This window comes from Dama dama, chromosome 14 (assembly GCF_033118175.1).
Source record: "Dama dama isolate Ldn47 chromosome 14, ASM3311817v1, whole genome shotgun sequence".
Classification (NCBI taxonomy): domain Eukaryota; kingdom Metazoa; phylum Chordata; class Mammalia; order Artiodactyla; family Cervidae; genus Dama; species Dama dama.
The window spans coordinates 300,375-322,417 of NC_083694.1; the positions used below are offsets into that span (position 1 = coordinate 300,375).

The 22,043-nt window shown below is 49.2% G+C and overlaps 1 protein-coding gene across 1 annotated transcript in view; it reads left to right on the forward strand.

Annotated features, from left to right (window-relative positions):
* Positions 1-1,901: 1,901 nt before the first annotated feature.
* Positions 1,902-22,043, forward strand: part of PPFIA4 (PTPRF interacting protein alpha 4) — a 51,841-nt gene continuing 31,699 nt past the window's right edge. The window contains exons 1-7 of the mRNA XM_061159828.1: positions 1,902-2,006; positions 3,304-3,344; positions 16,562-16,962; positions 20,279-20,380; positions 20,790-20,954; positions 21,302-21,376; positions 21,582-21,671. Coding sequence (XP_061015811.1) covers positions 16,729-16,962; positions 20,279-20,380; positions 20,790-20,954; positions 21,302-21,376; positions 21,582-21,671 — 666 coding nt within the window. The 5' untranslated portion in view covers positions 1,902-2,006; positions 3,304-3,344; positions 16,562-16,728. The remainder of the gene's footprint in view (positions 2,007-3,303; positions 3,345-16,561; positions 16,963-20,278; positions 20,381-20,789; positions 20,955-21,301; positions 21,377-21,581; positions 21,672-22,043) is intronic.

Genomic DNA, 22,043 nt, shown 5'->3' on the forward strand with positions numbered 1-22,043 from the left:
GTGAGAGGACTTGCTATAGCCTGTGTACTCTGAGAAGAAGATCATGTTTTTGTTTTGTTTTTTGCTAACAAGATAACTCTGCTGCTTGTCTCCTGCCCCACCCCCTACCCAAATTAGCTAGGGGGGGATGGATATTAGCTAGATATTGCCACAAGGTGGGCATTAAGACCATATTCCTTAAACATGAAAATCCCATGGGGGCAGTACAATCGTGAGCTTGACTGCTAAATGAGTGTTGTTTTTTCCTTACCATTCTCCCTACCCCCTGCTATTTAAAGAGTATTCTTAGGAAGGATCTGCTTAGTACTGCTGCTAATAGCTAACCTTACCCCACACTGAGGTGGGTACTAAAGCTGTTTATGCAGAAAGTGAGCTAGGTCGGTGAAAAACAGAATTTGGGCATTTAAATTATAAAAACAAAAACCCAAGGACAATAAGCACCTTAGATATCTCCACAATCAAAAATTGCCTCTGATGCAGAAGGAGAGAAGCATACAGTTCCTAGTGTCCTTATAAGATGCCATGGAGCAGAAGGGAGATGTCTAGTTAATTCTGTGTCCCCTATTTAGGAGTTACTTTTAAAAGCGGAGTGAAGTAAAATTGGCTCCTGACTGCACTTCCTAGTTTTTGTATCAAACTCCATGGTATGATAGATTCAACATTAAATACTGCCTCAGCTGTTCTCTTAGTAAAACATTAACACTTGGTAAAGTATGTTATCAAAGGTTACAAGCTTTAGCCTTCCCTCTGCATTGACTGAGTTGGGTTTTAGTGAAAGGATATAAAGTGTCTTAGGGATTTCCTTTTGATGGGAACCAAAACCATCTGGAGAAGAGTTGGCACTTTCTGGACTGCTTTTATAGAAACTGCTATGTACTTTCCACTTCTTTAAATACGTACCTTGAATTTGGTTGGAGGGTCAGACAAACGAAATATTTAGGTTCATTTCTTAACCTTCAAGTAAGTCAGAATTACTCAGATTTTCCTGCCTTCTACCAATGACATAGAATTAATGAAGCCAAATGGTGAATATATTGGAGGAAAGAAAAAATTGGTTATACGTGCCATTGATCTCAACTATAGCATTTGTTGCTGATACAGAACTTGTTTGTTTGTAAGTCTGTGCACACTGCATGTGTATAAAAATCCTTACATTTCTAGCAGTGCTTACTGGCCACTGTAAAGGACTGAGTAGGCACTGTGATGAAACTTCACAAACCATATGGGAAAGATGCATTAATTGTCACAGGGTACAGGGTACGGTGCAATTAAAAGAAAATGGTCACATTTAACCAATATTTTCAGGAATTTTGGCATTTAAAACTATCTTCCTACTCTGTACATACTATAGGCAAACATTTGATTTTATAGTTAACTGTTAGCACAGCCAAATACCTGAATTCAGGCAAGCGACACAATTCACTTAAGCGTGCACTATGAAAATTTATCTGGCTTTCAAGTTTCTCCACTTAAAAAATGGGCGCAACCAAAGGACGAGTAATAAATGGGCAACAGAGTGTGAAAGGCGACAAATCACTGGCAAACAGTTACAAGGCCAGTACTGAGACCAATTTAGGGAGGAGGTGGTTAGAGACAAAGGTGGGTTCCAAGGAATACGTGCTGCACCTCACTGGGATGGAGGCAGGGTTCCGTTGGGCCCTAAAACTTGACTGGCGTTGGGTAAAAACCTGGCTCCCTGCCACCTCATGAGAGACTCTTCCGGCCGAGCCAAGATGGCGCGCAGTCCCAAGCGGCTCCACGTCACGAAAGGGGGAGCGCCGGGGAGGGGGCGTGGCCTCGAGGGGGCCGGTCAGCCCCGCCCTTGAGGTGGGGCCGGGGGCCGTCCGCGGGAGGGAAGGGCGGGGCTTGAGGCGGGGCGCTTCGGCTCGGGAAGGCTGCGGCTGCCTCCGCGCCTGCTCCGCTCGCGGGGACGAGTCCGGCGCCTCGAGGCCGGGGCGGCTTCCTACGCAGAGCCAAGCTGCCCGGCCTTCGGGGAGTGCAGGCAGGTGAGCCTCCAGAGCCCGGGGTGCGGGAGGGATGTCTGTTTTTCCCACCTCCAGCTCCCCTCACAGTTTGGGAAGGAGGTCTCAATCTAGCGGTTCTTGGGAAACAGCACATTTTTACTCAAACGTGTCTCTCCAGTAGATACTTTTCCTGCTGCCCCTCACCAGCCTTCGCAGTGCCCTGTGCCCTTGGGGATGAGAATGAGGGGACGATGCCCGATTTGCGGGGAGGGCTTGGAGTTCGCCCTCAGCTCCACCAGCTCGGGGCGGGGGGTCTGAGTTGGCAAGTCTCCCAGGGGGAGCTGGGTTGACTGCATCCCCGTTTCCCATCCGGAAGAGTCAGAGAAGCGCCGGGGCCAGCTCCACTGCTTTGGCACAAGCGGTTCTGAGGTCTTCGTTCTTCCAGGGGTTCTTATCCCCTCCCACATTGCTCATATCAGCCGTTCTTAATATTGCTCACTCTCCATTCCTCGAACTGCCAGTCTCAGGTTGTGCCAGAGATGCCCACATTTCTGCAGTGCCAGGGGCGGTGGAGTGGAACGAGCAGCCAATCAGAGGCCTGCTGAAGGTGGGGTTCAGGGTGGGAGCAACCATAAAATAGGCTGGGTAGAGATTCCAGAGCGGAGAATTGACTTTCCACTACGCAGTTGAGATGTTTTCCAGTCCAGTTTGGTTGTGAGTGGGAAAAGAGAGGTCTGACTGAATGACTTGGAAACGTGATGTGGCTGGGTTTTTTGTTTTGTTTTGAGGAGGCGTTGCCAATGTCACCTTTAAGGAGAGGTATGCTAGTAGAGGGGTGGGGGTATTGAGACTGCTGTCCTCTGGTGAGCAAGTGGTTGGGGAGGAGGCTGTCCTTAGCATGGAGATCCTCTCCTGGTGGGATCTTAAGGGGTGCCTCCAGTAGCCACATTTTGGGTTCTTCCCTCAATCTTCCCAGTTGGAACTGGTACCTAGTACTTTGTTCAACATCCAACAAATATTAATTGGGCATCTACTGTAATGCCAGACACCGTGCTAGGTGCTAAGTCTTCTGAAGGCAATTTAGGGCCATGGAGCACCTGAAAGGTGCACACAGCAGACTCTCTGTTAACAGCTCCATTCCTCCTCCCCCACCACCAGCACCAGTTTTGTTACACTGCTATTGGATTATGAAAAGAACCGGGTCCATACCCTTTTAAATAACTGTCTTACCTGGATTCCAGCCTATCCACCCTCTGCCACTAATAATTAGCCAGGCAGTCCCAAGGAAAGCGATCTTAAAAAGGAAGTGTTTGAATGATTTCCTCTGGCTGTTTTCTAGGACTTTACGCTGAGATGTGAGGAGGCTGCCTGGATTAAGAGGTACCGCGAAATAACGAGACAATGAATGGCACAATGGTTATTGAAGGCCAAGAATGCACTAGACACCCTCCACAATGAGATTCTTCTATCTCTGAAAGATAGAAGAATGGGGGTGAGAAGGGGGTGGGGATGTGAAAAGGAAATCTCATCCAGTGGTATCAGGGCATGTGCTGCTGAGCTTGTCATGATGCCAGAACTGTGGCATGTATAAGGAAGGTCTTGCAGCTGGATGATAAGGAGAGATTGGATAGGCAGGGAAGGGCAGGCAGCCAGGATGCTGGGTCTCCTCTCTAGGTTGATTGCTGAAATCTTAGAGCTGGCAATAGTTGTCAGGGATTGCTTGTGGGTCCTTTCAGAGCCACTGAGGACAGCAGGGTGAGAGCCAGGGGAGAGGGAGAGTAGTCAGCTTTGGGGGCAGTGAAGCATGGTGAAAGCTCAGCAGGGCCAGGGAGGTGGAGGCCAGTGGGGCTTTAGGATATGGGGGAGACAACTGAAGTCTTTCTGTGCCAGGGATACTGTACTCTGGGGCTATATGCCCTTGGATGACTTGATATAGAAACAAGGTGTGGTTTCTAAGTGGTATGGAGTTATGTGTGGTGTGTGTGTGTGTGCTGGAGAGGAGGAGCTGGTAGGGAGCAGGGAGCTGCCTCAGAGTTTAGGTTCTGGGTAGGGAATTGGGAGAAATAGAGGAGAGAAAGTGGGGTCAAAGGGAGGGACAAGTATATATTGCAGCCACATGAAGTCACCATGTGTCCCCCTCTGGCTGCTAGCTCACTAAGTATAATTAGCTCTGGGGGGCATGCGGTGCTGGCTACCAGGAGCGTGGCACTTGAGATGGCCACCAGAGTGAAGCGTACTCAGAGGGGTGCTGATGCTGGGCAGACTCGGAGAGGGGGTCCTGCTAGAGGAATTTGCTGAACTGGGAGGGGCCTGTGGAAACTGGGAATGTCATGGGGCAATAGAAGTGAGGCAAGGAGCTCTAAGCCAGCTTCGTATGAAACTCCAGGGCTGGCAGAGCCTGAGGATCTGGGCTGCTGGCTCACCACTCATACGAGAAGCATGATGGCTGCCCAGCTTGTGGCTCTGCTTTCAGAGAGCGTTGGGAACTGCAGCCCCACCTCCCTCAAGCACCTTCTGTTCCCCCAGGTGAAGTCAGTTCTAGTCCAGAGAAGCATCTTGCGTGTCAGTCAGGGGCCGAGAGGCCTTGGCTGGGGTTGCTTCATCCCCAAAGAGCAGGGGGAGAAACGGTCACTGGTTAACTCAGTTGGTCATACTGCAAGTGGTGCTCAGTGCTGAAGCCCAGGATGTGCCAGAGACTGAATATTTGATTACATGCTACTCCATGTGTCTTCTTTCCTTTCAAGTAGACTGTGACTTCTTAAGGGTTTAGATTGTATCTTACTTGCCTTTTGTATCCATAACAAAAAGTAATCTACTGCAGAATAGGAAATCTACTCATAGTAATCATTGGATTGAATTAAAGAAGTCTATCTGCAGATGCCCTGGGTTCAGTGAAGCCTTGCAACTAGATACGTTTAACCAGGAGCAGAAGATCCTCTGGGCACCCAATACAGTGGTGTTACATTAGTGGAGGAATCAGATTCTATAGTCAGTAAAGGGAAAATTCCTAAATCTCCCATAAAGCGTGGTAGGTGGTTTAGGTTTATATCTCTGAATAATAATACTAATGTACAGATACAATATACATTATATAGTAATTATAAAAATGTATAATGTATACAGTGATTTAAAAGAATACTTAGTTACAAGTATAATTTTGTTGCTGAGTCTCTGATGAAAATAGCTGGTTTGCAAAGAGACCTCTGTTGCTCACTTGGGCTTCCCTGGTGGCTCAGTATTCCTGTCTGTGAAATCCCATGGACAGAGGAGCCATGGGACTATACAGAGGCTATAGTCCATGTGGTTGCAAAAAGTCTGACATGACTTAGTGACTCAACAACAATTGCTCACTTTGCCCAGCCAGTGTAGTTTTGTTTATTCTGATAAATTTTTCTCATAAATGCAAGTCTGATGTGACTTCATAGCCACTGTCCTTTGATCGATAACTGTTTTTAAAGGAGAGATAGGTTTCCATTCAGTTTAACAAAAAGCTTCCTTAGGACAATGAGGGCTTCCTCATTTAGTAGTGAGTTCTTTATTCCTGAAGGATAATCAAAGAAAGACTGAGCTGTCAGGGATATTGTGGAAGGAACTCACTCCCAGCATGGGTGATTGGCCTGCATGGCCTCAGAGAACCTTTCAAATAGGAACCTACAATTCCAGGTAGGGGCAGGAGTGGAGGTAGGCATGGGCACTGGATGATAGAGAGTCTTCAGTTCAGTTGCTCAGTTGTGTCTGGCTCTTTGCGACCCCATGAACTGCAGCACACCAGGCCTCCCTGTCCATCACCAAGTCCTGGAGTTACCCAAACTCATGTCCACTGAGTCAGTGATGCCATCCAACCATCACATCCTCTGTCATCCCCTTCACCACCCACCTTCAATCTTTCCCAGCATCAGGGTCTTTTCCAATGAGTCAGCTCTTCACATCAGGTGGCCAAAGTATCAGAGTTTCAGCTTCAACATCAGTCCTTCCAGTGAACACTCAGGACTGATCTCCTTTAGGATGGACTGGTTGGAGCTCCTTGCAGTCAAAGGGACTCTCAAGAGTCTTCTCCATCACCACAGTTCAAAAGCATCAATTCTTCAGTGCTCAGCTTTCTTTAAGTCCAACTCTCATATCCTTACATGACTACTGGAAAAACAATAGCCTTGACTAGACAGACCATTGTTGGCAAAGTAATGTCTCTGCTTTTTAATATGCTGTCTAAGTTGGTCATAACTTTCCTTCCAAGGAGTAAGCATCTTTCAATTTCATGGCTGAAGTCACTATCTGCAGTGATTTTGGAGCCCCCAAAAATAAAATCAGCCACTGTCTCCCTATCTTTTTGCCATGAAGTGATGGGACCAGATGCCATGATCTTAGTTTTCTGAATGTTGAGCTTTAAGCCAACTTTTTCACTCTCCTCTCACTTTCATCAAGAGGCTCTTTAGTTCTTATTCACTTTCTGCCATAAGGGTAGTGTCATCTACATATCTGAGGTTATTGATATTTCTCCTGGCAATCTTGATTCCAGCTTGTGCTTCATCCAGCCCAACATTTCTCATGATGTACTCTGCATATAAGTTAAATAAGCAGGGTGACAATATATAGCCTTGACGTACTCCATTTCCTATTTGGAACCAATCTGTTGTTCCATGTCCAGTCTGACTGTTGCTTCCTGACCTGCATACAGGTTTCTCAAGAGGCAGGTGAAGTGGTCTTGTATTCCATCTCTTTCAGAATTTTCCACAGTTTATTGTGATCCACACAGTCAAAGGTTTTGGCATAGTCAATAAAGCAGAAATAGATGTTTTTCTGGCACTCTCTTGCTATTTTGATGATCCAGCGAATGTTGGCAATTTGATCTATGGTTCCTCTGCCTAGTCTAAAACTAGCTTGAACATCTGGAAGTTCATGGTTCATGTATTGCTGAAGCCAGGCTTGGAGAATTTTGAGCATTACTTTACTAGCATGTGAGATGAGTGCAATTGTGTGGTAGTTTGAGCATTCTATGGCATTGCCTTTCTTTGGGATTGGAATGAAAACTGACCTTTTCCAGTCCTGTGGCCACTGCTGAGTTTTCCAAATTTGCTGGCATATAGAGGACAACACTTTCACAGCATCATCTTTTAGGATTTGAAATAGCTGAACTGCAATTCCATCACCTCCACTAGCTTTGTTCATAGTGTTGCTTCCTAAGGCCCACTTGACTTCACATTCCAGGATGTCTGACTCTAGGTGAGTGATCACACCATTGTGATTATCTGGATCATGAAGATCTTTTTTGTACAGTTCTTCTGTGTATTCTTGCCACCTCTTCTTAATATCTTCTGCTTCTGTTAGGTCCATACCATTTCTGTCCTTTAATGAGTCCATCCTTCCATGAAATGTTCCCTTGGTATCGCTAATTTTCGTGAAAAGATCTCTAGTCTTTCCCATTCTATTGTTTTCCTCTATTTCTTTGCACTGATCACTGAGGAAGGCTTTCTTGTCTCTCCTTGCTATTCTTTGGAACTCTGCATTTAAATGAGTATATCTTTCCTTTTCTCCTTTGCTTTTTGCTTCTCTTCTTTTCACAGCTATTTGTAAGGCCTCCTCAGACAACCATTTTGCTTTTTTGCATTTCTTCTTCTTGGGGATGGTCTTGATCCCTGTCTCCTGTACAGGGTCACAAACCTCCATCCATAGTTCATCAGGCACTCTATCAGATCTAGTCCCTTAAATATATTTCTCACTTCCACTGTATAATTGTAAGGGATTTGATTTAGGTCATACCTGAATGGTCTAGTGGTTTTCCCTACTTCCTTCAGTTTAAGTCTGAATTTGGCAACAAGGAGTTCATGATCTGAGCCATAGTCAGCTCCCGGTCTTGTTTTTGCTGCTGTATAGAGCTTCTTCATCTTTGGCTTCAAAGAATATAATCAACCTGATTTCGGTGGTGGCCATCTGGTGATGCCCATGTGTAGAGTCTTCTCTTGTGTTGTTAGAAGAGGGTGTTTGCTATGACCAGTGCATTCTCTTGGCAAAACTCTTATTAGCCTTTGCCCTGCTTCATTCTGTACTCCAAGGTCAAATTTGCCTGTTATTCCAAGTGTTTCTTGACTTCCTACTTTTGCATTCCAGTCCCCTATAATGAAAAGGACATCTTTTTTGGGTGTTAGTTCTAAAAGATCTTCTAAGTCTTCATAGAACTATTCAACTTCATCTCTTTCAGCATTACTGGTCAGGGCATAGACTTAGATTACCATGATATTGAATTGGAAAGGAACAGAGATCATTCTGTCATTTTTGAGATTGTATCCAAATACTGCATTTCGGACTCTTTCATTGACTATGATGGCTACTCCATTTCTTCTAAGGGATTCTTGCCCACAGTAGTAGGTATAATGGTCATCTGAGTTAAATTCAGCCATTCCAGTCTGTTTTAGTTCACTGATTCCTAAAATGCTGACATCCACTCTTACCATCTCCTGTTTGACCACTTCCAATTTGCCTTAATTCATGGACCTAACATTCCCGGTTCCTATGCAATATTGCTCTTTACATCATCGGACCTTGCTTCTATCACCAGTCACATCCACAATTGGGTGTTGTTTTTGCTTTGGCTCTGTCTCTTCATTCTTTCTGGAGTTATTTCTCCACTGATCTCCAGTAGCACATTGGGCACTTAGCAACCTGGGGAGTTCATCTTTCAGTGCCGTATCTTTTTGCCTTTTCGTACTGTTCATGGGGTTCTCAAGGCAAGAATACTGAACTGGTTTGCCATTCCCTTCTCCAGTGGACCACATTCTGTCAGACCTCCCCACCATGACCCGTCCGTCTTGGTTGGCTTAGTTTCACTGAGTTAGACAAGGCTGTGGTCCATGTGATTAGATTGGTTAGTTTTCTGTGACTGTGGTTGCAGTCTGTCTGCCCTCTGATGCCTTCTCTCAGTGCCTACCATCTTACTGGGGTTCCTCTTACCTTGGACGTGGGGTATCTCCTCTCAGCCGCTCACCACTCCAGTGCCACACAGCCCCCGCTCACCACTCTATGGAAGAGGATTTTCCTATGTTTGGCTTAGAGGATAGCTGCTAAGAGGAAGGTCAGGCAAGAAGTTTGGCCTGGGCTCTTCCTTCAGGAGTGAGTATTCTGGAAGACTTAGGGGGTGACCACTGCCATCTCTGATGCCCTGGGCTTGGGAGACTAGGCAGTGAAGCTCTGATGGTTGGTGGTAAGTAGAACGATGGGCTGAGCCTAATTCCTTGACTTGAATTCACACTAGGCCAGTTGTGGAGTACCCTAAAATTTTGGTCCTTGTTTGGGGCAGAGCATATAAACAAATACAATTTTTATTCCTTCATTATTATACTCATCCTTCCCTACTTTCCCTCTCATACATTCTCACGGAAGTTCAAGACCACATATATACTTATACTCTCTCATAATCAGCGATATGCTTTCATGATCATGCACACATGCAAAACTCTCATGGCAGCCATATGCTCTTATTAACATACATAATTTCATGACTCCCAGATGCATTCTCATGATTGCACACACATGTATTTTCATGACCAGTCATGAGCCCTGACATATACTCATGATCACACACATCCACACAGTCTCACCTTTTTACATACCCACTCATGTTCTCTCATGCACATGGACTTAGGACCCCATTGTCATGACCATACCCTTATACACACACGCACATATCTCTTTCAAGATTAAACATTGACATCACAAATTCTCGTGACTGTACACTTACACAGTCTGTTGTGTGAATACACATGCCTCCCCCCACCATATTCTATTTTGTATCTGCACATACTCCCGCCCCCACACACACTTTTGTGGCCACCTGCAATGCACACTTTTTATTGTGCCTGCGTTTCTCTGGGCAGCTCTGTGTACTCTGGATCTTTCACACCCCAGCACCTGACAGTACTGCCTTCTGATTCCTTATTACCCCCCGGACAGTTGTTTTGTGCTATGTGGTAGCTCCCTACTTCTTTACTGACTAAGCCACCAGAGTGGACTGAGGACATATATGTGTTAATCAGTGGCTCTGATTAGCAGAAGATGGTTAGGGTTACTGTACTTACGATGTAAATTCAGCCGAAGTCAGGCACTATGTTCAGTGGTACAGCCTATCTTAACTTTTGTAAATAAATTATCTCTCTTAGGCATTTGGGGCTTCCCTGGTGACTCAGTCAGCAAATAATCCACCTGCAATGCAGGAGATCTGAGTTCAATCCCTGGGTCAGGAAGATCCCCTGGAGAAGAAAATGGCAACCCACTCTAGTATTCTTGCCTGGGAAATCCCATGGACAGAGGAGTGTGGCGGGCTATCGTCCATGGGGTGGCAAAGAGTCAGACACGACCGAGCAACTAAAGCATCACCATTAGACCTTTAGAATGTGGCCCCCCAGTGTCTCCTGTGTAGCATTCCCAGGTTCTTTTTCTGTTGCACTGATGTGCTGCCTCTCTGAGAGAATGTGTGTTTATTTTAGCAGAGGTCTCTGTAGACAATACTTACCAGAGATCTTCTAACCTCTTGTTAGACTTGGAACCCTTTTATACAAATGAAACCTTAATCAGAAATCCAGTAAAATTCACGATTTGGAGTTGATGAGATTAAAGAAAGGAAAGAGAGTTCAGAGCCCTTTGCATTTGTCTTACCTCTTTCCTGTTGTTGTTTTTTTTTTTTTTTTTTTTCCATGCTGGGCTGCCCTGAAGATACTCTATGAAAAAGCCCAGTTTGCAAATCCCTGGCTTAATTTAAACAGAGCTGTGATGGCTATAATTTTGGTTATTTTAGGAGTGGAACTATTTTGGAGGTGTACGGAAACCTGCAGTCCTCCTTTCCACACTAGCCTTTGCCGTTAGTCCTCCTTGGGTGGTGAGAATGTGAGTGACTATATGGTTCGACATGCCTGGGGCAGTGGCATTTATATCTGTGTCTTGGTACGGTTGTTAACAGTGCCTCCATTCACTGTCCTGATTTGGACAGGAAGTTATTTGCTTACCCAAATAATTGGCCATGTCTTAGTAAGAGGTGGCTTATAACTAACTCTTGTGGAGCAGCTGGAGAGACGGGCTTCACACATATGGGCCCAGGGGAACCTGTCCAATAGAGCAGCCTCTTCCTGTGTCAGCAGACTATGCCAACATTCAGACGTTGAGTGTCTTAAGCTGGCAGTCAGTGCTAACCTGTGCTTGAGTAGGATTTTATACTTCTCAGAACAGTTTCATATCTCTTAACTCCTTAGACCTTCATGACAACCTGTGAGATCACTAGATCGTGTTACATGTTATGACTTATTTCCCAGTTTTGGGAACCTGAAGCTCAGAGAGAGGAAGTCTCATTGCTGGCCCTTTAGAGACCCAGAGAACTGGATGCTTTTGAAGGGATTTATGGCCAGCAGTGAGAAAGTATTAATAAAGTTTTTCCAAAAGTTTTTTTTTTTTTTCCTCTGGGAAGGCTTCCTCTAGCTAATACAGATTTTTAGTTCTCTTTTTGTATTTAGAGTGGGCTCACCCTCAAGGTGCTTCAGAAGCCTGAAATGCTAAGAATTAACACTTACTGAGTGTTTGATGGACACTGATGTCAGCACTTTGTGTATGTGAATGAACTCTAGTAATTCTCACATCTGCTATCTGAGGTGAATACTATTATCATGCCCATTTCACAGATGAAGAACCAAGGCTCAGAGAGATTAGGTATCTTTCCAGAGTCACATGAGTGGTCAGTGGAGGAGCCAGTCCATCAACCTGCTCCAGAGTCTGCCTTTTAAGGCAGGAGTGGCCCCCATCTTGCTGTAAACAAGTTTTAATTTTTTAGAGGGCAAGATAAATGAACCTAGCTCTAGGCCTTGAGTCAGTTTTTTCTATTTTAGAACTCCCCTTCTTTAAAGTGGGTCAGGGATGGACTTCCTAGAATGACTCTGTCACATGTATCCACTCAACTCTGTGTATGTCAGGCTCACGGTAAGTGTTGTAGAATCCAAAGATAATTAGGTTATGGTTCTCTCTCTAGAGTCTTCAGTTGAGTTGATGTGCCACAAACAGAGGGAAAAGCTGTTCTGGGTCAGTAGAGGGGCCAATCTTATGTGTGGAGGGAACCAGAAAGGTTCCATGGGGGACGTGGTGCTTAAGATGAGCTTAAGGGTGATCAGAAGTTCCTTAGACTAACATGGAAAGGAGACTGAGGCAGGCCAGATGAGGTGCTAGAATCTGGTGAGCAATAGGTAGACTCTGGGAGCTTGACGGTGCGCAGAGACAAGGAGTAGCAAGGAAAGGGGGCTTGACGGGGCTTTGGAGAGGGGGCTGAGTGGGGGCAAGTCTTCTTGGGGTTTTGAGCTGGATTGGAAGAGGAACAAGAGGGGACAGGATGGACTTCTGCATGAGAGGGAAAGAGAGGTGGGGAGCTGGACTGCGTTCCACTGAGAGGATGGTGTCTGAAAGCCCCAGAGGGAGGAGGCTGAGGGCTCTGAAGAATGTCTGCTTTTCTAGTTCCTGTGGGAATAGGGAATATGGAGTGGTGCGGGAAACTCAGGCAGTCTCCTTACAGCTCAGTATAGAGCCAGCCAGGGGTAGGGGGAGAGGTTTGCTTAGGTGGTGGATGAGACTCGGTAGACAGGTCACTTCCAGTGGGGATGTGGCTACCTCATGACCATGGTGCCTGCTTGCAGAGGCCTTCGCTCAGGCTAGAGGAGGGTTGGTGGAGGAGGGATGAGGCAAGCGAACCCTTAGGCTGCCATCTCCTGGATAAGGGCGAAAGGGGCTGGGGCCCAAGTACCTTGGCTTCTTGGAAGAAACAGGATGCCTGAAGGAGTCGTGTCCACTCCCCCTCCTCCATCCTCTACTCCTCTTTGGAGTCAGACAGACTGGGATTGAATCCTAGCTCTTCTTCTTACTAGCCACATAGGCTTGATTGCATGACTTGTCCCAATTCTCAAATCTGTGAAATGAGAAGAATTTTGTCTTCCTTGCAAGGAACTTGAGAATTAAAGTTACTATGTGTCAACTGACGCCACAATGTCTGGCACATGGTAAATTCTGAATAAGTCATAGCTGCTTTCATAATTGTTGCTGTTTTCCTAGATGACTCTCCCCCATTTTCTCAGGTCTTCACCCTTCCTCCAATTGGGTGGTATTGACCTTCCTTTTTTACCTCTTTATCCTGAAGGGGCTCTCACCTTGAAGCTCCCTCTTTGCCTGGCTCCTGGCCCACTTACACTTGGGCACATCTCCTGGAAGCTTTGCCCTGGCCCTTGGGCCTCTATGGAAGCCAGTAGTTTTGCCCTTGCTGAGCTATCTTACCATGGTGGGGCCTGCCGTCTGGTAGGGCGGTGGGAAGCCAGCCTGTGTATGTTTGTGTGGTCAACCAGAGTATCACATCCAAGTGCCCATCCCTCCTGTTTGTTAGGAAAAGATGGGGGTGATTTTTAGGGAGCCAAAGAGGTTTCAGAGTCTCTCCTGTACTCATAAGCACAGAGGCCTGGTTTTCGTCTGACCCCTCCCTCTTGACACACACACATCAGCCCGGTTGGGGGCACTCCTCTGTTGTCACAGCCTGCCCACAGTCACCACCACAGCTCCTCACATATGTCTGCTTTATGGGCTGGTAGCTTTTGATCTGTGAGTGCTACTTAGAAATTGTGCAGGAGGCTTCTGCTAGGTTGAGATGATAACTGCACTATTTAAAGATGGCCATGGAACCAGAATAGGGCTGTTCTTGAGCCCCCATCTACTCACGACGCTAGTGCAGTCTGTGGGGGCAGCCATGGGAAGCCCTGGACAGCCATCTCAGGGGCATCCACCTGCCATGCACCTCTGGGCGCATCTTCAGCCTGCTCTGTGGGATGCTGTTTCACTAGGGGCGGTGGAGTGGCTACCTGGCTCTTGGTTTGGAAGGAGCCTGATGGTACCAAAGTCAGCTTCTCAGTTGCCAGGATGACTGGGAGGATTTTGGTAGGCCAAATCAGAGCAAATGTCTAGCACGTCACTGTGGGCAGCCTGAGATCCTATGTTCCCTTCCTGAGAACTTCTCAACCCTTTTCCTAGAAGGAACCATAAAAACTCCACCCACAGGCCCACCTTTGCCCACTACTAACATAATTCATACTCCCCTACAATCATGGGGTGCTTTCTGCTTTCCCGGGCTCTTTATCGATGATCTCATCCCTCTGAGGTGGACTGAATAAGGGTCTTGGGTTCCGTCTTAAAGCAGAGGTCTCAGTAAGTCAAGACAAGCCCAGGGTCATGCAGCTGGTCTGTGGCAGGACTGCAGCTCAGGGCTGCAGCTCAGGGCTGCCTCCTGTGTGTTACGTTGTGGGCGGCCTGCGATCTGCTGGGTTCAGTCCCGTGCTCCTGAGCCCTTCTCCAAAGGACAGCCTTTGCCACAAGGGCCCCTTCCCCAGACTGGCCTTCTCTTCGGCTTCTCACTTCTTCTTCGGGTGGGGGCAGGAGAGTGGGAAGGGATTAGGGCTTGGCTGTTGATGAGCTTGGAGAGGTATGGTGGGGCCAGTGGCCTTTAAATCTCACTGAGTAAGTAGAGCGTTTCAGGTGAGGAGGGTGAGCGAGTCCGAGGAATTGCTGTTATTAGCATTAGTGAGACCACTGCTCTGGCAGGACTGGGGCAGCAGCTACTGCTGTCTGCTCCCAGCTACTCTGTGGAGCAGGGATATTGGGCTAACGTAGGGTGCAGACCAGGGTGCTGCTTTTAACCTTGTGGGATCCCGCCTTTTACAGTGGCTATCCAGTTTGGAGAAGGGCTCCCTGGGTCAGATTTTGTATCCATTTTCTGTGTCTGGGAACATGTGTATGTCCTAAGGCTCCGAATTCCTGTGTCTGCCAGTGTACATACATATGTGGGCGTGTGTGTGCATATAGCAGTAGCTCACCCACATGCTGCCTGAACTGCTGGGTCCTCTGGGAATGGCCCTGGCTGTGGACTTGGGAGTTCTCTAGCTGGTGCTCTGACTTTTATCTCTGGGCCCATGTTTCTCCCCTCCATCACCTTGGCTGTCCTCCATTCCTGGGGCTGGGGGAGGATAAGGGTAAATTCAGGTAGAAGAGGCTCAGCCCTTTTTTGGTTCTCCTGCTAGGTTCAGTCCTGCCACAGAGTGTCTGACTTCCTGTGTCTGACTTTTCACTTCACACTGGGTCCAGATGCTGTCTGTCCTCTCCCTGACCCTCCCAGTCTGCCACCAGAGGGGTAGATAAGAAGCTGTCTCTGAGTTACCCAGATGTAGAAGGGGCAGGGAAGGAGGAAAGCACCACATATGGGGTTTCTCTGAGTCCTTATCACCACGCTGGCTGTCTCACACCCCATCTCTCCTAGAACAGGAGCTTTGAAGACAGCTTCCTCTGAAAACTGATTAGTTGGTAGCCTTCCAGCAGTGAGCAGGGAGACTGGAAGCTGATGGCAGGTGGAAATCCCCAGCTGTTTGCCACCTTCCTCAGTTCCCTTTCCTTTGCTCTGACCGCTGGTCATCCCTGTGCCAAACTCAAGGTGCTACTGCCAGGCTGTGCACATGTTAACCACCCTAGCTGGTGGCTTCTGACAGTGGTAGCATTGGACAATGACTTGGAGGGAGAAGATTCCCAGACATGAGCAGAGGTCCCCCTTGGAAGCCCTGCCCTTAGGAGAGTAACCCTCCCCACTCCCCGTCACCGATCGTTCACTTCATTCCGTCCCTGCTCCAGCCCAGAGTTGGCAGTTCATGAGTTCAGAGTGGAAGCCTGCTGTGTGCCAGGGTTCAGGAGCAGGGGATGACTTGATCCAGAGACTCTTCCCTGAATGATGGGCACGGAGCACGTCAGGTTTCTTTGCCTGCCCCAGTGTCCAGCCTGGGCCTTTGCCAGGTAGCCATGTTGTACCAGGGGTCAGGGTAAGAGCTCCTCTGTCCCTGTTTCCTGTGACCCCAGTAGTCTATTCTGTATGGGACTCATATCTACTAAGAACTGTTTAACCCCTTCTGTGCTCACCCTGGCCTGAATGTGGAGGAGAAGCCTGTGGTGGGTGGGGACCCTGCTTCCCCTCCTCCCACCGGCACCGCCCCACTCGGGAGGACTCAGGCCACTTTCTGGCTGCTCCCTTGCCATGTACTGCATCGTTTCTATATTTGGCCAGCAAGCCACGTGGGCGGGGAGCCACCCCACTGCGGCTGCCCTCCTGACAGCTGGGGGTGGAGAATGCCGGCAGCGGAAGCTGCAGCAGCGGGCATGTGCACTTCTTGGGAGAACTAAGGAAGGCACCATCCGAGTGAGAAAGCCCAGAGGAGGGGCCTGCCCGGCTGCTCCCCTACTCCCCCACACTCTGGTCCAGGTTCTTGCCTTGTCTGCCCTCACCCACGCTTCCTCCTCTGTGCCCCTCTCTGCTCAGCTGCTTCTCACAGTAATCTCTTCTCCAACAGACCACGGCCCTCCAGAAACGATGGTTGTCAGTGGACCCAGCTGGGACTCTGCCAGGCTCCAGTGCTCAGTCTTAGAGAAGGGTCCCCTCTGAGCCCTGCTTGCTCTGCCTGTCATGGCCACACTCGGCTGCTTCCTCCTTATCTGGGGACACAGGGTACCCAGCCCCAGCCCAGAGAGCTTAAACCAGGCCCTCTCACTCCATTTCACAGGGGCGCTCTGGGCACCAGGCCCCTTTCAGACTGAGAGCAACTGATGCCATGGAGAAGCCCCTGCCCACCTCTTCACTCACCTGGTCCTGCCCACTGTGAGACCTTTTCACTGAGACCCCGGAGGCGCCACCCCTGTAAGCCAGCCCCCTGCCCCTGCCCAGCCCGCCATGTGTGAAGTCATGCCCACAATCAACGAGGGGGACCCCCTGGGGCCTCCCCACGAAGCCGGTGCTGACGCCAGCTTTGAGCAGCTGATGGTGGACATGCTGGATGAGCGGGAGAAGTTGCTAGAGTCCCTTCGGGAGAGTCAGGAGGCTTTGCTGGCGACACAGAGCCGGCTCCAGGATGCCCTGCATGAGCGAGACCAGCTCCAGCGCCACCTTAACTCTGCCCACCCCCAGGTAAGGCCTGCCAGCATCTCTCTCCTCCCCTTCCCCTCACCCAGCCCAGCAGAGCCACAGCTTCTGAGCCCTCAGCTCTCTGCATCTGTGAGCATCTCAACAGATGGAACTCACAGAGCATTTCCTCTCCTTCGCCTTGTTTCATAAAGCCTTTCCCTGTTTCTCCCAAGCACCTCAGGCTGAAACTGGCTTCACCTGGAGAAAAGGATGGCCTTTGATGCAGGAAAACCCCGCCTTAGTGGCCAGCTGCAGTGAGCCCAGGCAGCCAGCAGGTGGCAGCTGGTACTGGGCAGGACGCTTCCCCTTGGCTGCTCTTCACCAGGGTGTGTTCTTGGAAGTGGTGGGTGGGGACCACAGAGAGCGAAGATGGGAGAAGCTTTAGAGACAGTCTAGTTCACCTCTCATTGCACGGATAAGAGAAAAAAGAGGCATCCCATGGACAATTATAGACAGAACTGTGACACCTGTCTTATTCTCCTCCGTCAGCACAACTAGTAGCGATTACAGTCACCCTTTATGGTATCTCTGTATGCTGAGCACTTTGCATGGGGTTTCCCTCACATAATTCTCACAACTGAATTTGGTGCTATTATCACCATCACCTCTATTATACAAAGGATGAAACTCAACCTTGAGGAGATTGGTGAATTGCTCCTGACCACTCTGCCTGTAGGGGAGCCGCCGGGGTGGAGGAGGCATCCCTGAGGAGCCGGAGTGCTCCTCTGCCCCTCGCACGTGGGGAGAAGGGCCAGAGCCGGCAAGCTTCCTGCCCAGGCTTCAGAAGTGTCTGCGGGGCAGAGTCTTACGATGCTTTCTGAGATGGGAATATGGATCCCTGGTGAGGAACTGGGGTGAGAGATGGGCCCATCCTACCCTCACTGTGTTTGGCTGCTGCTGCTGCTGCTGCTAAGTCGCTTCAGTCGTATCCGACTCTGTGCGACCCCATAGACGGCAGCCCACCAGGCTCCACCATCCCTGGGATTCTCCAGGCAAGAACACCGGAGTGGGCTGCCATTTCCTTCTCCAATGCATGAAAGTGAAGTCGCTCAGTCTTGTCCGACTCTTCGCGACCCCATGGACTGCAGCCCACCAGGCTCCTCTGCCCATGGGATTTTCCAGGCACTGTGTTTGGAGCCCTGAACAAACCCTGGGATGAAGGAACCACCTGCCTCTAGGGAGCTCATACACTGAAAAGGAAATAGACAAGAACCCAAACAACAGGAAGAGTGTGGAGGAACAGAAAAGGGGCTCCAGAGGACTGTTAAAATCATATCAGTGGTTCAAATAGGGGCCAGATCATTGATCTTCATGGCAGCCCTTGAGGGACGACTGTATCTTTCGGATTACAGGTTCAAAGAGTTTCAGCATTTTGCCCAGGATCACAAATGGACAGAGCTGAGAGTTGATCTTAACTCTGCACTGGGAGCTTCACGAAGACAGGGATCATGTCTTTCTTGTTACTGTGCCTCCAGGGACCAGCACAGGAGCTGGTACATGGTAGGCACTCCCAATATTTTGTTCCAGTTTTCAGTAGAGGCAGAAAGCCTTCCACTAGGAAGATCCCAAGGAAGTGTGTCCTTTGTGATGGACTTGGAAAAATCAGGTGTTGACAGAGGATTGGGTGGGAGGGAGAGGGAGCCCACTGAGCAAAGGTGTGGACTTTACTAGTGATTGAGAATAGCAGGTTACTCAGGTTGACGAGGTCTTAGGGTATTTGGACAGGAACTGCGAGAGAGAAGCTGGCACCAGGATAAGAAGTTTGTATTTAATGGTGAAGACAACATCGCTTTGGGAGGTTACCCTGGCAACAGTGTGTCAGAGGGTTAGAGCTGGGGAGGGAAGTAGGAGGCACCCTGGGGTGGGAAGACTAGGCAGTGACTGAGCCTGAGGACAGGATGGGAGAGCTGGTAGTGCCATGGCATGGGCTGGGGGCATGCCGCCGAGTGTTCAGGTATGTGTGTGGGAGAATGTGTGCATGCACACGTGTGTGAGCTGGATAGTGAAGCCGCATGAGGCCAGGCCTGGCCTCCGGGATGGGAGCTGCTTGACCGCTGTTGCGGTGGCTTTGAGAGAAAGGCAGGAATTATGAGCAGGGTCTGCATCCGAGGCCTCTTAGGCTCCGGCATCTCTCTGTGTCCCTTGTCTCTTCCCTGTGTTTCTTGTCCCCTTGGCCTGATATGGAATGATAAACGGTGATTGCTTGGAAATTCTTCCTTCTGTAGTGATTCCGTGCTGTGTGAGAGAGTGGAATGTATCTCAGAATGTGTCTCAGGGCCTATCATTATGGGAAAAGACCCCTCAAAGGGATACTTTATACATGGGCATTCAGCAAAGGCAGGACAAATGCCCTGGCATCAGGCCCCAGGATGGAGTAAGCTGGGATCCTAGAAGCCAAAGCTGAAGCCACATAGCTGATTGAGCAGATCTGTACACTCTGTTGTTTCTCTGTGTGGTGGGCCCTTCAGTGATCTCATTTCTTTAGCTACCTGTAACTTGCAAAACTCTGGGAAGGGAGTAGAAAAGAGCTCTCCAGAACACTCACTTCAAAGCCCTCTTCTCTTCCTTCCTTAATATCCATCAGTCTCTGTTTGGACTTCACTAACAGCAAGCCAGAAGTGAAACTCCCCTCCATCCACTTCTACAGGGAAATGTCACTGGATTGTTGGAGAAACAGAAATACAAAATGGGAGGGAGGACATAATCAGGTTATATTGGTGGCTGGAGGAGGAAGGAATCACAGAGCACACTTGGTGACTTTCTCACCATTGTATCCAACTGCATTCCCTTGCATGTGCTTGGAATGCTTCTCCCCTCTGGAGAAATATATGCTAATAGTATGGATGGATAGGGCTTCCCTGTGGCTCAGCTGTTAAAGAATTCACTGGCAATGCAGGAGACCCCAGTTCGATTCCTGGATCAGGAAGACCCCCTGGAGAAGGGATAGGCTACCCACTCTAGTATTCTTGGGCTTCCCTGGTGTCTCAGACAGGAAAGAATCCACCTGCAACACGAGAGACCTGGTTTTGGTCCCTGGGTTGGGAAGATCCCCTGGAGGAGGGCATGGCAACCCTCTCCAGTTTTCTTTCCTGGAGAATCCCCATGGACAGAGGAGCCTGGCGCGCTACAGTCCATGGGGTCACAAAGAGTCAAACATGACTGAGCGACTAAGTACTTGGGGATGGGTAGGGATTTTTCTGGGGACAGTTGGTGGAAGTAAGGGACAAGTGACAGGATCCCACCACTCACTGACTTGAGCGTGCAGGATTCTGTTTAAGTGGTGGATCCTCAAGCACTGAGGGGCCTTGGGGATTTACAGGAATTTACCACCTTAACCCGGGAGCTGAGTATGTGTCGGGAGCAGCTTCTAGAGAGGGAGGAAGAGATATCAGAGCTGAAAGCAGAGCGGAATAACACAAGGGTAAGTGGGGTGACCTTGTGTGTGTTTGTGCTTTGGGGGTTGGGGGCATATGACTGAGGGAGCAGGCATAGCCAGCACATCCAGCCCCATCCTCACCTCCTCTTGCCTTGTCTTCTGGGACGATAGTCAGTGTGTTCAACCATCAGTCCTAGGCTTTTCACCTCTAGTTAGGGGATCATGGGAAAGTCAGGGTTTTGAGAGAGAGGCTTCGGCAGGTCTGCAGTTGGGGCAGCGCCCCTTTACCCCCATGGGAGTATTTCAGCATTCCAACAGTGGTACACACGGCAAGACTTCAGTTTGCTGGGTGTTTGTGTGGACCCTGCTTACAGCCCCTGCTTAGGACCCTGCTTACAGCCCCTGGGGCGTAGGCTCACAGTCCTTCCTTGCACCCTTGCCTCCTCTCTGCCAGTTGCTTCTGGAACATCTGGAGTGCCTGGTGTCCCGCCATGAGCGGTCACTGAGGATGACTGTGGTGAAGCGTCAGGCTCAATCACCATCAGGGGTTTCCAGCGAGGTGGAGGTGCTGAAGGCTCTCAAGTCACTGTTTGAGCACCACAAGGCCCTGGATGAGAAGGTACCTAGGCTAGCCGACAGCCTGCATCCACCCCCAATGCAACCATGGATACAATACAATACAGTCCAGTCCACCCCCAGTCTCTTCCCTGGAGCCTCCATGCATCCCTTCTCTGAGATTTCTGTATCCTGTGTTCAGGGAAAACTGCCTTCTAGCTTCCTAACTGGCTTACTCCTACCATTAGTCCAATTTCCAGGTCCTCCTATTAGGTGCCCTCTCAGAAATTTGCCTCTTGGTAGGTCTTTCTCTTTGCCTCATGCTCAGTGACGACAGACCAAGCCCCGGCTTCCCCAGCTTGAGTCCAGAGGGTCCCTGTTTCTCTCTCCACCTCCCCTTACCTTGGGCAGGTGCGAGAGCGGCTCCGGGCGGCCCTCGAGAGAGTGACCACTTTGGAAGAGCAGCTGGCGTGTGCCCACCAACAGGTAAGCTGCTTTCCCTCTTTTCATCTGGAAGCCACGGCTGGGTTACACCTGTTCCCAACTCCAGTTCCCATCAGACTTTCCCCTCCTGTCTTAGCTGGAGATTGTTAGCTAACAGGAGGCATCTCTCTCTGGGAGGTGGGGGATTTGGAAGGTCTAGAAGGTTCTCTTCTCTTTGACTCACTGCCCTGGGGACTGCACCCTACAGGTGTCTTCCCTACAGCAGGGGGCAGGGGTTCGGGATGGAGTGGCCGAAGAAGAGGGGACTGTGGAGCTGGGACCAAAAGCCCTGTGGAAGGTGGGTCATGGGGAGCTGCACAGAGGGGGTGCGTCTTACCCCAGACAGGGGGTGTGGTGGGCCCTGCCCTGCCTTCGTGCAGTAGAGCAACTGCTTGAATTAAATTTGGAGCTTTCTCCAAGGTTACCATCTCTATTTCCTTCTTCCCCTTACCCCATCTGCAAAGAAATCTGCAGGTTTTTCTTTTAGTGCCCAGTATGTACACTGGTAAGCATTGTAACTGAATTGTTAGGAGCCAGCTATCTAAGAGATCACTTCTCTTTCTGAGCCTCTGTTCCCCTAGCCATGGCCCTCTCTAGGTTACAAGAGACTGAAATAGCAGGTAAAACTAGAAATGATCACTTTTCAAGAGAGACACAGGAGAGTGAGGGT